The following is a 16,875-nucleotide window of genomic DNA, read 5'->3' as shown; positions in this document are numbered from 1 at the left end:
TTGTAATAAATTTTTATTTTTTTATAATAAAAAATATGAATATTTTAGAAATTTTGACAATATTTAATGGAAAATCATAACGGAATCAGAAAACTGAAAGAAATTGATACTTTAATACCCTTTATTGAGAGTTTTTAAACTTTAGGACGTAGTGTCAAAACAAGTAAAAGTTCATGAGAGTTTTGTAAAATTACTCCTTTAATTTTTTATTTTTTATTTTCTTATAACTTTGGTGGACAATCGGTGAGAAAGTTGCTTCTCTCTTTTTTAAAAAAATAAATAAATAAATAAATAATAAAAATTGAAAGTTCCTTCCCAGATCTTGTCTCTTTATTTAATTTAATTAATTAATTAATTAATTAATTTTTTTGGTGGTGGGTATGTATTCAATATTGTTAGTCTTTCTTAACGCGTGCTTGTCCGATCGACATCCAAATTATTAAATTAAGAAAGATGGACCGAGTGGATTCCGTATGCGTGGCCCAACGGAAAGCCAAATATTTGAGTGGACTGTGAGCCCATGGGATAGCATTGTCCCAAGCAAAAGGTTAACGTATCGACGCAGAAGCCACAAGGAAATTCCAAAGCAACGGCATGAAACTAAAGTTCCATGTATAAAATGCACAACACACAATACAAGTTCATTGTATCCAAAGTCCTCGACTATTTTGTCCATTTGGCTCCAAATATATCTCCATATATCCATTACTTTGCCCCAGCCTTTTATTTTCCAATATCCTACCAATCATCTTTACAGTCAACTTTTTTCTTCCCCTGAACCATCTTTAAAGTGATCTGCTTCAATTCTTTTACTCCCCTTCCCATCTTGTGCTTTCCAAACCAATGGGCAGCATTGTCCTAGCAAACTTGGAGTGCATTGAGTATTTACTTCATGCACCAAACACCCTTAGCCAACCCAAGAAGAGATGGCACTCTGCTTTTCTCACCATCTATTGTTCTAAAACTCTACTCTCCTTTTTCAATGTCTCTCCACCCGAAAAGAAATCTTTTAAGGTTTCACGCCTTCCATCTTTCACCATTGTCGATCTCAAACCTGGCACAAGGTTCAAAATTGATCAAAATACTCTCATTCAACTTGTGAAGGAGAAAAATGTTGACAGCTTAAAAAAACTTGGGGGGGTTGTTGGAGTAGCATCCAGCCTTGAAGCCAATGTTGAATTTGGTATTCAAGGTGATTTGGAAGATATTGCTCACCGACACGAGGCTTTTGGCTCCAACACATACAAAAAACCACCTACAAATAGCTTTTTCCATTTCATAGTGGAGGCCTTCAAGGATCTTACCATTTTCATCCTTTTAGGCTGTGCAACACTTTCTCTTGTGTTTGGTATTAAAGAGCATGGAATCAAAGAAGGTTGGTATGATGGTGGAAGCATATTTGTTGCTATATTTCTTGTCATTGCTGTTTCTGCCATAAGCAACTTTAGGCAAAACCGACAATTTGACAAGTTATCCAAAGTCAGCAACAATATCCAAGTTGATGTTGTGAGAGCTGGAAGGCGTCAACAGATTTCGGTGTTTGAAATTGTGGTTGGAGACATCGTTTGCTTAAAGATTGGAGATCAAGTTCCAGCCGACGGGCTATTCTTTGATGGGCACTCCTTGCAAGTGGATGAATCCAGCATGACAGGGGAGAGTGACCATGTAGAAGTGAATTCCAGTCATCCATTTTTGGTTTCTGGTACTAAGGTGGTCGATGGCTATGCTCGGATGCTTGTCACAACGGTTGGCATGAACACAACCTGGGGCGAGATGATGAGCTCAATCAGCCGTGACACTAGCGAACAAACACCTTTACAAGCTCGCCTCAACAAGTTAACCTCATCAATAGGTAAAGTTGGTTTGCTAGTCGCTTTCCTAGTACTCGTAGTCTTGTTGGTTCGCTACTTCACAGGAAATACAACAGATGATAATGGAAATAAAGAGTTCATTGGCAGCAAGACCAAGGTTGACAACATAGTGAACGCTGTGGTGGGAATTGTAGCTGCTGCTGTTACTATAGTTGTGGTTGCAATTCCAGAAGGTTTACCATTGGCCGTCACGCTGACACTTGCTTATTCCATGAAGAAAATGATGGCTGATCAAGCAATGGTGCGGAAGCTCTCTGCCTGTGAGACCATGGGCTCTGCCACCACCATTTGTACTGATAAAACAGGCACTCTCACCCTCAATCAAATGAAGGTGACAAAGTTTTGGCTAGGGAAAGAAACTTTTGCAGCAGGTTCTTACTCATCAATTGCTCCATATGTTCTCGAATTGGTCCAAGAAGGAGTTGCTTTAAACACAACTGGTAGTGTTTACAAGCCTAATTCAGGATCTGAAATTGAGTTCTCAGGTAGTCCAACTGAAAAAGCAATTCTTTCATGGGCTGTTCAGGACCTAAACATGGAAATGGAGCAATTGATGCAAAGTAGTATGATTCTTTATGTTGAAGCATTCAATTCCCAGAAGAAACGAAGTGGAGTCCTTATAAGGAGAAAGGTAGACAACACAATCCATGTACACTGGAAAGGTGCAGCAGAGATGATATTGAAGATGTGCTCAAGTTACAATGATGCTTCTGGAATTGTAAAAGATCTTGATGATGCTGAAAAGATCAAATTTGAGCAAATTATTCAAGGTATGGCAGCTAGCAGCCTCCGATGCATTGCATTTGCACATAAGCAGGTTTCAGAAGAAGATCAAGAAAATAAAAGGCTAGAAGAAGATGGTTTGACCCTATTAGGACTTGTGGGACTTAAGGACCCATGTCGTCCAGGGGTGAAGAAAGCTGTGGAAGATTGCCAATATGCCGGTGTGAACATTAAAATGATCACAGGAGACAATGTTTTCACTGCAAAAGCTATAGCCACCGAATGTGGGATACTCAGGCCTGGTGACGACATGGTCAGTGGAGCAGTAGTGGAAGGCGTGGAATTCAGAAACTACACGCCAGAAGAGAGATTGGAGAAAGTTGAGAAAATTTGTGTGATGGCAAGGTCTTCTCCCTTTGACAAACTTCTTATGGTAGAGTGCTTGAAACAAAAAGGCCATGTGGTTGCAGTTACTGGCGATGGCACAAATGATGCACCGGCACTAAAAGAAGCTGATATAGGACTTTCAATGGGGATTCAAGGCACCGAGGTGGCCAAGGAAAGCTCAGACATTGTCATTTTGGATGATAATTTTGCTTCTGTGGCCACAGTTCTGAAGTGGGGAAGATGTGTCTATAACAACATCCAGAAGTTCATCCAATTTCAACTTACCGTAAATGTTGCTGCTCTTGTGATCAACTTTGTGGCAGCAGTTTCAGCTGGTGAAGTCCCTTTAACAGCAGTGCAATTATTGTGGGTGAACTTGATTATGGATACGTTGGGTGCTCTAGCTCTTGCGACTGAGCAACCCACCAAGGAGCTCATGGATAAACCACCTGTGGGTCGGACTGCACCACTTATCACCAACATTATGTGGAGAAACCTGTTAGCTCAAGCTTCATATCAAATAATCGTCCTCTTGACCTTGCAGTTCAAAGGTGAATCAATATTTGGTGTGACTGAGAAGGTAAATGACACCTTAATCTTTAATACTTTTGTTCTTTGCCAAGTCTTCAATGAATTCAATGCAAGGAAGCTCGAGAAGAAGAACGTCTTCAAAGGGATACACAGAAATAGATTGTTTTTGGGGATCATTATGATAACCATTGTTCTTCAGGTGGTCATGGTAGAGTTTTTAAAGAAGTTTGCAGATACAGAAAGGTTGAATTGGGTTCAATGGGGTGCATGCATTGGAATGGCAGCACTATCTTGGCCAATCAGTTGGATTGTCAAGTGGATACCTGTTCCACAGAGACCATTTCTTAGCTACTTAAAGATGTATTAGAAATGATCATGGGTCTGCCATGAGCTTTTCTTCAATGCTTCTTATTGTTAACTCGCTCAGTTCTAGTATCTAGGATGTTATTACAATTCTTTAATACTTTCATTGTGTAGCTTATCATTATTATAATTTTTTAGTTCTTTCATTGTATAGCTTATCAGATATGTAAGTATTGATGTCAGATTTTCAATAATACAATTCTTTTCACTTGTTTTTTTAATCATACATCGAGGATAGTTTCAATAATATCTTTTGTGAATGTCTGCCTGAATGCAACTTGAAGTTAGAATCTTGAACAACTCTTATCACCTTTGACTAACAGAAAGCCAAGGGAAACTATCAAACAAAACTTATATTTGGGAAGACTAACAACTATATATGTGCAAAGAAACTAATCTAAGCCATTAGTTTGAAGTATACATGTAAAGACTTATCACCAAAGCCTTATGGCACAATATGCAGTCTTAGTGTGGCATTCAGTTCTTCCTTTTTCTTTTCATTTGTCAGTTACACACATTACTTTAGAAATTGAACTTAGTATCTCACATTCTAATCTGTTATTTAAAGAGGAAAGTGTAATTTGAGTCCAAACATATTAGCATGAGCTTCAATTTATGCAATATATTCAAAAATAAATAAATAACTGCCAATCAAATGAGAGAAAAGAAAAATTCAAAGACGAATGAAAATTATAACTTAAAGCCTATGCTGATAATACAGAAATGTTTAATACGCTATTTTGTCAAACACATAACGTGCAATTCTGCAGCTTAACTAAGGTTGTTTTTCATGGACCATGTTCATGCGGGATCAACCTCTAGAGTCTAGATAAACAAAGCAGCTAATTAACCATTATTGTGCTTACCCAAAGAGCCACAGAGAATGAAACGCTCCCAACTCCAGCAACAATGTACCCCTGAATCCACCTGTTCATGGACGGAACGACGGTGGCCGTGGGGGCCTCCCCCATCACCCAAAGATTTTCAACGAAATGTAAAGTATTGGTCTGTTTCTTTTCTTTTCTTTCTTTATTTATTTATTTATTTTTGCAACACTTCATTTTAATTCCAATAATCTATATAAGTAAAACAAAAGCTAGCATTTATTGCATCGGTTATATAAAAGCAGCTGACATTTTATAGGCCATTGAATTTAAAATGAAGGGCCACGATTAATTTTTTTTTTTATAAATAAAAAAGCCACGATTAATAATTAGATAATCTCTATTTTCTTCCCCAATTGAAGGAGAACTCAATCCGATTCTCTTTAACAATCCCCCTTCACCAAAAAGATGTTTGATGTGTACTTTATTTGCAAAGTCAGGGATAATATCACTTTAATGCTTGAGACTTGAGGAAGGTATTACCAATTGCAAGAGTTTCTGAAAGCTCCAACTGTTGTTGGACAAAACCTAGGTTATTTGTTTGTTTTGTCCTAAAACTGGGGCTTGTCACTGTCGGGAATAGGTATTTCAAGTTTGTAAAAGAGATTACTTGTCGTTGAGAAAAAAGTACTAAAGAACGAAAACTTATAAAACTTCATTCAATTCCAGAACAATTCTTAGGCAACATTTCATTTCGGCCAACAAATTGCAGCCAATCCCGATCGTTAACAACCCACCCAACAAAGAAATTGCCTGTTCTAACCGGATTTGTTTGGATCAACCACAAACTAAACAAAGCAATCTAGAGAAGTCCAATTTATATTGAGAAATAGCAGAGAAGATGGAAAAAAGAATTTCCGGTTCTATTTACTTGTGTGATTGCTCCTCGCCAACACTTAAAAGAGCTTTTTGAAAATTTCCGGTTCTGTAAGCTGACTGATTTTGTGTGTCCTCTTCTGTAAAGGCAGACGATGATGTTGATTCCTCTTAAGACAAAGTTCTTCCGACAATGTTTCAAAGCACAATCAATATATAATACAATGCGCCCCCATGCACAAATGCAGCAGTGCAACATGCAAAGAACGGGCGCTGTAATTACAGATGGAGGCAAATTTCGTGTCTCTGTATCAGTGCCTCACATGGGTTTTATTAAAGATCTGAACAGAGTTTCGAAGGTTGTCAGTAGCACACATGGAGAGTAAATAGGATTTTACTGTTTCTCCCAATTAGAAAGCCATACATTTTGATACAACAAAATCCATCTAAGCTGGAACAGCTTCAGGGACTTTGCCATTGCTCGCCGGAACCACACTGTCATAGTAATCAACCAGCACTTCCCAACCACCACGGCACATGAATCCATCAGGAGGGTTCTCTTTGTTCTTTGCAAGCATCCGCATCTGCAAATTGTATTGCCAGCTTTTAAGAGATGTGATGGATATACAAAATACTTCCTTTCATTCACACACTCTTCACTTCAATGACCATGAACATTGAACAGAGTATGTAGGCAGCATTTATAGAAAGTAGAAAGGAAATTTACCTTGGTACCCGATATGAAGAGGAAATCCTGAGGTCTTGAGGGATCAAAAAATGCCATTTTACCCTGAGTTCTGTCATATGCAGCAACCTGCAATGGAACTCAACTAATTGTAACCAAAGGATTCCCAAGTGCAATATAAATGGGTATTTATGGCAGCCAGCCCAATGATTTACATACCTTGAAAGGGAGAATGTTTAGCCGTTCCAATCCAGGCGCCATGCTCAATACTTGCTTTCCATGGTCAGCATCATACAGATCTCTGTTCTCAACAGGATGGCTCATGCCAGCTGGATCCCGACCAACAATGTAAAAGTTAGCCCCTGCATTAATCCTAGCCTTTGCATGCCACTGAACCTCAGTTGGGCCAGCATAGTGCATGGGTGACGGGAATATAGAAACCACGGTCGTCTCGGGATCAAGGACACCAGCCTCAAGCACCTGAGAAATGTTCCATAATATCAGACTAAATCAGTGCTGTCAGAGGCTAGGAAATAGTATATGAATCAATTGGGAATGGTAAAAGTGCTGCCCGCGATTTCACAAGCCAAATGCGTGTTTTTAAGCAAAATTGAGGAAAGTGCCCCGTTTGAGAGCGCACATGCATTTGAAAAAAATGGCATTTTGAAAACGTGAAAATATCCACATTTTTAAGCAGCAGAAAGGGAATACATTTTTAAACAACACTCTTACATATTTTACCAATCACTTGACTCGTTTTTAAAAATCACATTTTCATTAACTGTGTTTTGTGATTGCGATTTTTCCCACCGCTGAACCAAACGGACACAAATTCTCAATAAACTACCCCCATAAGAAAAGCAACGATGTCTTCCTCGCTATCAATAATTTTTGGTGCCAAGTATGTTTAGGGTGAAGTTCTTTAATACATAAGTTTCATCCATTGTATGAAAACTTTCGGAAACAAACACAATTCTAGTCCTTGCATGTCCACTTCTAACTTCTAACGTAGATTCACTGGAAAAACAGCAATTCTAAGAGCATTCACAATGATTTATGTATAATTTTATGTAAAATGGCTAACTAAAACTCACTTTTGTTAACTTAGATAACCATTTTACAAAACATCCTTCCATCCGCTTATGTAAAATCCTTATCTATTTTATTAAAATAATCATTTTTAGCATTATTTATTCATTTTTATTAAAAACTCATCTCTACCAAAAATACCAAACAAAACCCCATCTGCCAAAGCAAAACACCAATCGTCACAGCCCATTCTCAAACCAAATCAACCCCTTTTCTCATTTTTCGAATGCTTTTCAATTGCTCAAACTCAAAATCAAGCCATCAATGAAAACCCCTTTGAGCGAACTGTCATCAAGCCCATGATTAGGCCATATGTGGAGTGAGAAATAAATTATTAAAGAAAGAGATAAAGAAACAGAGGAGAAGAGAAGATGAAGGGGAAGAATATGAGCAAACTATTTGCAAACCTATGATCCGGCCATATGTGGCGTGAGGAAGAAAATTCTAAAGAGAGATGAAGAAACAGAGGAGAGGAAGAAGATGAAGGTGAGGAAAAAGTCGTAAAAGGAAGAAAACCCTCGTGTGACGTGAAAAGATAAACAAGAAAATATTAAAGATGGGTTTGTATTAAACAAAGAGTAAATAAAGATGGATATGTGCACAGTATCCGCCACATGTGGCGGGTACTCCGCACAAATGGACCCAAAAATCTATTTTGCATTTTTGGATGGCTAATCCGTTGGAGGGACTTTTTAAGGAATTGATTAGCTAGTTTAGCTAAATAGAAGGGATGCATAATCCATTGCGAGTGCTCTAAGTAGTTGCATGCTCATGGAAGTTAAAGTTATGAGTACAATACCTTCTCATGCTGCTTCATTCGCCAACTAAGTGGAACATCATCTGCTTTTGTATAGCCTCCCAATGGATGAAGCAAGAGGATAGGGTTCTTGTAGCCCATCTCAAGAAGTCGACGACGAGTATCAGTCATCAGCAAAGCATGGCCATTGTGCACTGGATTTCGAAGCTGGAATGCAAACACTGCATCTGCATTCCGCTTTGTGAACTCCTCACGGAGCTCTGCAGGAGACAATCGGAAACGATCAAGGCCATCATAGTACTTGATTGGTTCTATAACCTCTAAGTCACCTCCGATCAGCCAGTTCCCAGCATGGGTTATAGCTTCATCAACGTAAGGTAGGCCAGGGGCAGTAGTTCCCCAAGTTCTGGCAATTCGTTCTTCTTTAGGGTGCTTGTAGATCTCAATACTGATAAAACCCAACAAGTAAATCAAGTAAGTATTAGAAATGGCAACTCATTGACTAGAATAAACTGACACTGTAATCTATCAATTTATATATGTTTTGTTGGATAAGGAAGTAACTTTATGTAATTGCTTGTGTCAGTATCTCGGGCCACATAGTCATATCTACTCAATATTCCAAAATAAGTAGTGACAATTGGGAACAGGATCGTCTCCAGTTCAATTGAACTGGAGAATATCCAGTTAATTATACTTAAACGATATTTTTGTCTTTTCACTTTTTAAGAGGACAAAAATACTCTTCCATTATAACTAACTGGATTTTCTATTGAACTGGAAATGATCCTAATCCTGACAATTAAGGCTCCCTATACCTGCTTAACAAGATTCTCAAATAGCTAAACATATCAAATCACTCATCTTGGGGAAGAAACCTTAGGAGCAATTACTAAGTAACCAAACTGAGAAAACTTTCTAATTTGATTATATTTCTTGAAGTGGTTCTTGCTTGATATGTATAAACGTTCAGTTGACAGGTGTTGGAACAAAGACGCTTTCCTGCCTAGATGCATCGTTGAAATTTTCTAGTTTGACTATATTTCTCATAGTAATTCACTATTGAACTTTCTAATTTGACTATAGTACTCATTGTAATTCACTTTCTTTCTTCATATGTAGTCACGTGGGACCTTCGAAAGGGAATAGAAGCCAACAGAGATAGGATCAAATCCAATTTTCATAATATTTCCTCGTATAAGTTTTGGACTACGTCGTATGCGTTTGCAGAGGAAATAAGTTTTGGACTACGTCGTATGCGTTTGTGACGTGCAATTAATCTGAGTAAAGTACTCCTACGTCATCCAAAAAAAAAAAAAATTGGACTACAGGAAATAACTATTAATATAATTTTCCAGTCTGAAATTGATTAATAATGAAATGATCTGATCAACTTAATTAATGATGAAATGAGATATCAACACAAGATACTGTCTTTCAGTACACCAATATATTCATCCAAAATAAGGTGGGGAGGGTGATTGGAAGAACAATCAACATTATCATAACACCACCAAAAAATGACAGCAATTTTGAACGAGTAATGCTAAAAATCACACTTTTATTTCACCACTATCTCTGACGTGGAAGGGTCATTAAACTCTTCTTTAAAGCAAAAAAACAAAAGTGTCAGAAGAGTGGAATGGTAGTAGAATAAAAGTGTACTCTATAGCATAACTCATTTTGGACCAGACACAAAAGCATAGATAGAGATGATAATCATGATACAAGTCTATAATTATTGTCTCTCTTACTTCTTGCTTTTATTTCCTTATTTTCTTCAAATAAATAATCAAAGCTTTATCAGGAAAAAAAATGAAAGTCAATAGATTTTAAGCTTCAACAATGAGTGGGGTCACATCTTATACCCAAAAGAAATCAAAAATTAAACGAACAACTATACTTCAAGAAAGAGCACACCTCCATAAATGACTAGAACCAAAATCATTGTTCTCTAACTCAAAATTAACATCCAAAGGATACTAACAAAATTCACAGCGAATCATACGATCAAGAAAAAACCAACACAATCAATCAAAATATCAACAACCCATTTCGACACAATTGACAAGCCCCCATATTTCATCTTAAAACATACTAACGAAAACGAAACTGAAATAAAAGAAATAAAAAAGAGGAAACATTGTCTTTACTCTTTGAGAATAGCGACCGGGTTGTCGTCCGAGTCAAACAGAGCAACCTTTGTGGACCTGCCGATCCGGTGCTTCTGCGAGTCGTCGATGGCCAAAACGATCGGCACCGACATGTTCACGGCCGACCCGTCCTCGAGCCGGAGCGCGTTAAAATGAAGCGTTTGGAGGAACTCATTCTCTCTCATGAATCCACGGAGCGGGCTTGCCCAGCCTTCGCTCAAAACGTGGACCCATTGGAGATCAATCCGAGAGAGCCCGACTCTAGGCAGAGACAAGGCCTCCCTCTTCTTCACATCTCTCAGAGGCTCGTCAACGAGAAGCTCCACGAGCTTCCCGCCGTCCGGTTCGATCAAACCGGACGAAACTCGGAGCCTCCGGTGGGCTTTTCTGCCGGAGGAAAGAGGTATGGAGACTTTCAGGGCAGGGCCGAAATGGGTATTCGGTATTTTGTGGTGGGAGAGAGGAGGATACGGGGTTTTGGTGAAGAGAGCAGCCATGGAAGCCATTGGAGGTGGAGACCAACAACTGGCTCTGTTTCAAGCACTGCAAGTTTTTGTTTATTTGGAGATTACAATAAAATTAAGAATAATGGAGTTTTAGTGGAATTGGGTGGGGAAGGGTAATTTGGTGCTTTTATGAAATTTTAAAAAATTGGACTATGTTGGAATAATGAGATGGAGTTTTTTGGAGTTTAGAACTTTTGGAAGTGGATTTTATAGGAAGTGGAGAGAGAAAATGTGGTTCCATCATCTGAGGGGATGCACCTAGACACCTTTTTTCTTTTGATACCAATTTTTATTTTTTTAATATTTTTGCTTTTCTATTTCTTTACAATTACAATAATATATTAGGAAAGCTATTTGGGCACCCATATAATTGTTCATTGACAGATTTTGAATTTTGAATGCCAGAATTATCCTTCAATGAGAGAGGGAATTAGGGCAATGGTATACCTAATTTGACCAAGCACAAACATCTTTTGAGAAATTGATGCATGCATTGCCATCTTTTTAAAGATAATTTTGAATGCTTATTAATTACACTCTTTGTGTGTTTTTATTATTATGTTCTATTATGTTGATCGAGTTCTAGATCTAATTTGTAGTTGTTAAGAGGCAACTATTTTCCCTGCAACTTAAAAAATTGGGTTTCCATATGCAATATATCATTTACCCTGTAATTGTAGAGACACTTGTGAGCCTGCGGCATATAAGACTGTAAGACTTGGCCTTGTCAATGTCAATTTAAAGGGAGACGCTTTTAAAATTGTGTGTGGAGATACGAAAGGAAGACCATTTTGATGTAGGTATGGACATTTGATTGATGATGCGAAGAATATATTGCATAGCCTCCAATCTTGGCAAGTGATGATGCACACCAAAAGGGGAGCTAATATGGTAGCACATCATCCGACAAAAGCAACTCTTCATCATGTTAGGAAGAAAATTTGAATAAAAGAATATCCTTTATTTTTTTCATGATATTATAATATCTGAACGTTGTAATGTTCGATCAAGAGTTAATGAAAACCTTGAAAAAAAAAATGTGAGTAAAAAAAAATTTATCACGTGCTTTTTTAATATTGTTACAAGATTGACTTGGACAAATAAATTGAAGTAGGGATAGTTGTGTCTCTTGGTAAAAAACAAAAAAGCTTGAATTATAAAAAAGGGCCGTGCCCAAATCAATGCCACCAACATCTAATTCTTATAATTGGGGAAAAGGTGTGGTGGCTTGTTATGTTTGTAATAATGCGCTTACACTTTCTGACTTTCCATGAATCTTCTTTATTTTGAATTCAAAGATACCGTTTGTCTATAAACAAATAAAGACAACCAAAAAAAAAAATCAGAGATGTACTAGATAATCAACATCATGAAGGACGCAATGATCTCATGAATTTGCTCAGAAAATCTGAAAATGAACATAGCCCATTTTAGAGGCCAGATACAGAGTACCTCTAGAGGCGTGTTAAAAGACGAATTTTCTTCTACTTTTTTAATCTTATTTTGTTTTGTTCTTTTATCATAATATATTTTTTAATGATTTAAATATATAAGAGGAGTATCTACTTTTGTTTTTTTCAAAATTAATTTACATATTTGATTCCATCCTTTTAAAATATTTATATATATATATATATATAAACAGGTTTCCTCCAAACCAAGTCGAAGGAATTTTTTACAAATTTTATCTTATATGGACAAAGTTTGGAAGAAAACTTTGTCCTATATATATATATATATATATATATATATACTATAGTGTAATAAAAAGATTATTTTTAATCTATAAAAGTTTTAGGTGACAAGAGATTACAAGCTCATAAGTGAATAGTGGGTAGGGTCACAACAACTACGGATAAACCTTTTTACTACCTATGACTTTTATAAGCTAAAAATAGTCTTTTTATTATACTAAAGCATTTCTCCCGCGCGTGTGTGTATAATCAACTCCAAAAAACATTGAAGACAACTTTATCATCATTGGTGTCCTCTAACCTTGTCTATGTCCCACCACTCTGACAATTATATAATTCTCCTATTTACATACATTGATTTGTACATGCATGTAGAAATTACAGGAGAGTGTAAAATTTTGAAATGTTTAATTTTTTTTATTAAATAAAGTAATATATTATTAAATATAGTGTTTGGTGTATTTTAATAAAAAATATTTGTATAAAGTCACTGTTACATAATTTATTATTAAATAGAATAACCCATTAAATGAAATGGTCGTCCCGAAATATTTATAATCCACTAATTTTTATTTTTTTATATTTTTTTGTGTGTTTAAAATACTGCTTTGCAACTCTTAACAATGCATGTGTACAATGGAAAATGTATTATAAAATTATTGAAAAAATGTATTATAAATTTATTTTATCTATGTTAGTTTGAAGGCAACGAAAGGTGTTCATTTAGAAAACTATTGCTCTATGGTGTATTAATGCAGATGGCCAATTCTTGTGAGAGAGAAGGGAGCATCGAGGGAGAGTAAGGGAGGAGGAGAAAATATTATATTCTCTTATGTGCTACAATGAATATTCATATGTTAATGCAAATTTTACTTTAATTATTTTGTTGGAGAAACAAAATAACTTATAATAACTAAATATAACTATAAAGAGTCATTTGACCACAATCTTCCCAATCGCTTTCCGTCGCTTGATTTTATTATCAATATTTGAATCTAATTTGTTTTTTTCTAATTAGATTATCAATATTTGAATCTAATTAGAGAGTAATCAAATGATGCGATCCATTGAAAATCTTTTATTTTTGTGTTGGTTGGTTTTGGGGTTTGAAAATTCATAAAATAAATCATTTATAATTATATAAGAAGCTCACAAGTAATGTGAATGTCTTTAACTTTGGCGTCTAGATGCATTCAGGTATATGATATCATGATCTAAAAACATATTCGAACTAGAATAAACCCTAGCCGCCAAAGAACCATTATAAAATAAGGAAATAAACTTTCGTTTCTTCCCTCCTTCCCTGAAGGTGATACTCGAGTTCTATAGCGGTTTTTATTTGTCTTCTTTCTAGATTTGCTTATGTTTGTCTTCTCTCTAGATTTGTTTTTAGTAGTGATCAACAGGTAAAGTGTGTGTGTGTGTGTTTTTCATTTCATTTAATTTTGTTGTTTTCTACGGTTGTGCTTATACGAAACCTTTAGAGTAGAAATCTTCGATCTATCTTTTGTTTTCTATCTAGTTTGTTTATGTGAGCAAATAACTGATCGATGACAGAAGAATTATCAAACATATGAAAAAATTGGCACTGATGGTAGAAACAGTGAGGTAGATTGCGTTTGAGAATATGCTTGTAGCGGAGATTAAAAAACAAGAAAATCGATGTCTAGTTGAGAAAGTTCAAATAGACTAGACAGTGGCTAGAAACATGATTTGTCGAAATATGTTGCAGATCTGGAAATTGATTGGAACGATGACATTCTAAGAGTTTAACAAAGCATATATCATATTTGAATCGAAGAAATTGTATTTTTCTTTTTTTTTTTTTAGACATGTCCACACAAGTAAAGGGGAAAATGAGATTCGAACTAGTGACCTCCACTACATGAGACATGGTTCACTGCCGATTGAGCGCCCCTTGGGGACCGAAAAAATTGTAAAATAGAAGCATTATATATATATGACAAGTATGTGACTAAGAGCATTCTCAGCAGACTCCCTTATAGGGAGTCTGTTCCATAAGTTTAGGTAATATGTCCAAAAAATTGCAAAAAATGTCACATTCCTAAATGAACCCTAAACATTAGGATTGCTACAGTGGAATCCAATGTTTTGGGTTTCATTATTACAATCCTTATGATTATTAAAATAAATAAAAAAATGATTCTCTCTCCTCTCTTCTTTCATGAGTCATGTCTCACAATTTTCTCTTATCTCTCCTCTCATATATATAATATAATTAAAAAAATAACAAATATTTTAATGATATAGGAAATGATTAAGGAAAGCTATTGGGGTGTATTTTAACATAGAGAAGCAAAAAATAGTTTAGATCCTTAAATGTAGGAAAAATGACAAAGAAACTGCTGGGAATACTCTTTTTGGCTAGGCACGTATAATATGGCCCCATGCACATGATGGCCATACACCACCCTACACGGCACCAAATTTTGTGTGACGTGCGGTGACCAACACTAATTAGTCTTTCCTTCCCTGAGTAGTCTGAGCTTTCTCTCTTTCTCTCACAAGTACTTACAAAACAACAAGAGTGTCAAAGGAGCTTAAATTAGCATTCATATTTGGACTCTGAATATATTAATGAGCTAAAGGTTTTGAGAAGAATCAAATCCCTTTTGCATGCATTGTCTCCCTTTTATAGGGTTTTCAGTAATCAATTCCTTGTAGAACTCTGTGCTATAAGGGAGATTGAATATCAATCAAATATCGAAGTCCGTAATCTCTTAGGATTGAGTAATGTTATAAGTCTTCTTAGAGTCTTCCTAGAGTGATCCAAAATGTGATGTGGCTTTTAAAATTACCGTTGAATTTGAGATGTGATTTATTGATTTTTAATCTATTGGTGATTTTAAAGTTACATCACATTTTGGATGATTGTAGGAGGACTCTAGGAAAACTTATAGCATTACTCATTGAGATTTATATGGATCTCTCAATAAAGGGGATTATGTAGTTATTATCGATACAATCTTGGTATTTGAGTGGGATTCTCTGTATATATTGTATTAATTGTTGTATGAGTGTAGTATTTCCGTAAGGAGATGATTCTCCCAAGGAGGTGATTCCATTATCGAGAAAGGCGTGACCGTGTGAGTGAGTAGTTAGGGTTTGTTTGGTAAACGATTTCGTTTTGGTTTCGGTTCGATACTGTAGTAAAAATTGATTGATGTGATAAAAAAATTAAAAAAGTAAGATTTTTTTTTTTTTTTAAGTGAAAAAAGTTAGAATGTTTGGTATGGAAAAATGAAAAAAAAAAAAAAAAAATTATTTTGTAGTGATTTTTTTATTTGAATAGTAATAAAAAGTATGAGAATATTAGAAAAATGAAAAAATGTTGGGCAGCATGGTTGTGCGTTAGACTGTGATTTCAGAGAACCCAACGTGAGAGAGAGGTAGGAAAGAAAAATAATTTTTTTAAAAAAAAGTGTTGAAAAATAATATTTTTAAAAAGTAGATAATGAAATATATAATTTGCTAAAGTTTGTATTAAAATAAAATAAAATAAAACTTATTAACTAAAATAACTATATGCTCAGCAACGAGTAATGATATAAAGACCACTAGAGTGCTTTCAAATATGATGTGGTATTTAAAATCATCAATAGATGAAAATTCAATAATAAAAATCTCAAATTTAATAGTAATTTTAAAAGTCACGTCACATTGTGAAGGACTCTAAGAAGACTATAGTCCTCTTTATATTATTACTTCTTAAACTCCTTAGCGACCGAGCAAGAAAAGGCTCAAAGCGGGCAGTTGAGAGCTTATTCAATCATATTCGCAGACTCCGGAAATAATCATACGAATATAGGATACCAGGAGAGGTAGGGAATGAAGATAGAGAAGCAGAAATGGGCGGCTTACTAATGCCCCATAATAATGCGACTAAAAAAATCAACTCATCATATATATTCATAATCAACGCGTAATACACTTTAGAACGGCTGTTTGCAAAAGGCAAAAGCCATGCGTTTTGGAAATTGGAAGTCAATTGGAGGAAGGTGAATGTGGTTTGTCCAATTTAGTTACCGACAAAGATGCCAACGACTATCGGCTTTTCCTTCCAATTCTGTCTTTTGATAATATTGTAATTAAAATGATGAAGATAGTTAATGCAATAAATAATTAAATAGTTAAGTCAAGCTCATCTCACACACACAGACAGGCAATTCCACTCCATCCAACTTCGAAGATGCTGCTGCCTACTGGTGCCAATGTCATTATACTCATCCCATTCATTTATCCATATGGGACAAAACTTTGCTTCCTCTATTACTGGTTTTTTTTTTTTTTTTTTTTTTTAATGCCCGTACAAAAGCGGGGAGAGAATTCGAACTAGTGACATCTGCTTCATTAGGCGTGGTCTCAGCCGATTGAACTACCTCTTGAAAACTTTAT

The 16,875-nt window shown here is 35.8% G+C and overlaps 2 protein-coding genes across 2 annotated transcripts; one reads left to right on the top strand and one right to left on the bottom strand.

The window, feature by feature from the left end:
- Positions 1 to 666: 666 nt before the first annotated feature.
- LOC132177315 (putative calcium-transporting ATPase 13, plasma membrane-type) lies at positions 667 to 4,126 on the top strand. The gene has a single exon (XM_059589582.1). It carries the CDS (start codon positions 844 to 846, stop codon positions 3,877 to 3,879), a length of 3,036 nt encoding a protein of 1,011 aa, XP_059445565.1. The 5' UTR covers positions 667 to 843; the 3' UTR covers positions 3,880 to 4,126.
- A 1,643-nt stretch (positions 4,127 to 5,769) lies between these two features.
- LOC132177316 (ATP sulfurylase 1, chloroplastic) lies at positions 5,770 to 10,948 on the bottom strand. The gene is made up of 5 exons (XM_059589583.1): positions 10,260 to 10,948; positions 8,149 to 8,554; positions 6,480 to 6,740; positions 6,303 to 6,389; positions 5,770 to 6,159 (listed from the first exon to the last, which is right to left on the bottom strand). The coding sequence occupies exons 1-5, from the start codon at positions 10,763 to 10,765 to the stop codon at positions 6,022 to 6,024; spliced, it is 1,398 nt and encodes a 465-aa protein (XP_059445566.1). The 5' UTR covers positions 10,766 to 10,948; the 3' UTR covers positions 5,770 to 6,021.
- Positions 10,949 to 16,875: the final 5,927 nt, after the last annotated feature.

This window comes from Corylus avellana, chromosome ca4, assembly GCF_901000735.1.
Source record: "Corylus avellana chromosome ca4, CavTom2PMs-1.0".
Classification (NCBI taxonomy): Eukaryota; Viridiplantae; Streptophyta; class Magnoliopsida; order Fagales; family Betulaceae; genus Corylus; species Corylus avellana.
The sequence above is the reverse complement of the archived record's forward strand: the minus strand, read 5'-3'. Positions and strand labels throughout refer to the sequence as shown.

Bases quoted from the DNA above. Each gene is read 5' to 3' on its own strand.
- LOC132177315 (XM_059589582.1), top strand. From the start codon at position 844: ATGGGCAGCATTGTCCTAGCAAACTTGGAGTGCATTGAGTATTTACTT.
- LOC132177316 (XM_059589583.1), bottom strand. From the start codon at position 10,765: ATGGCTTCCATGGCTGCTCTCTTCACCAAAACCCCGTATCCTCCTCTC. The intron at 8,555-10,259 runs GTAAAGACAATG...GGGTTTTATCAG, and splicing joins CCGGTCGCTATTCTCAAAGA to TATTGAGATCTACAAGCACC. The intron at 6,160-6,302 runs GTAAATTTCCTT...TACAATTTGCAG, and splicing joins TCTTCATATCGGGTACCAAG to ATGCGGATGCTTGCAAAGAA.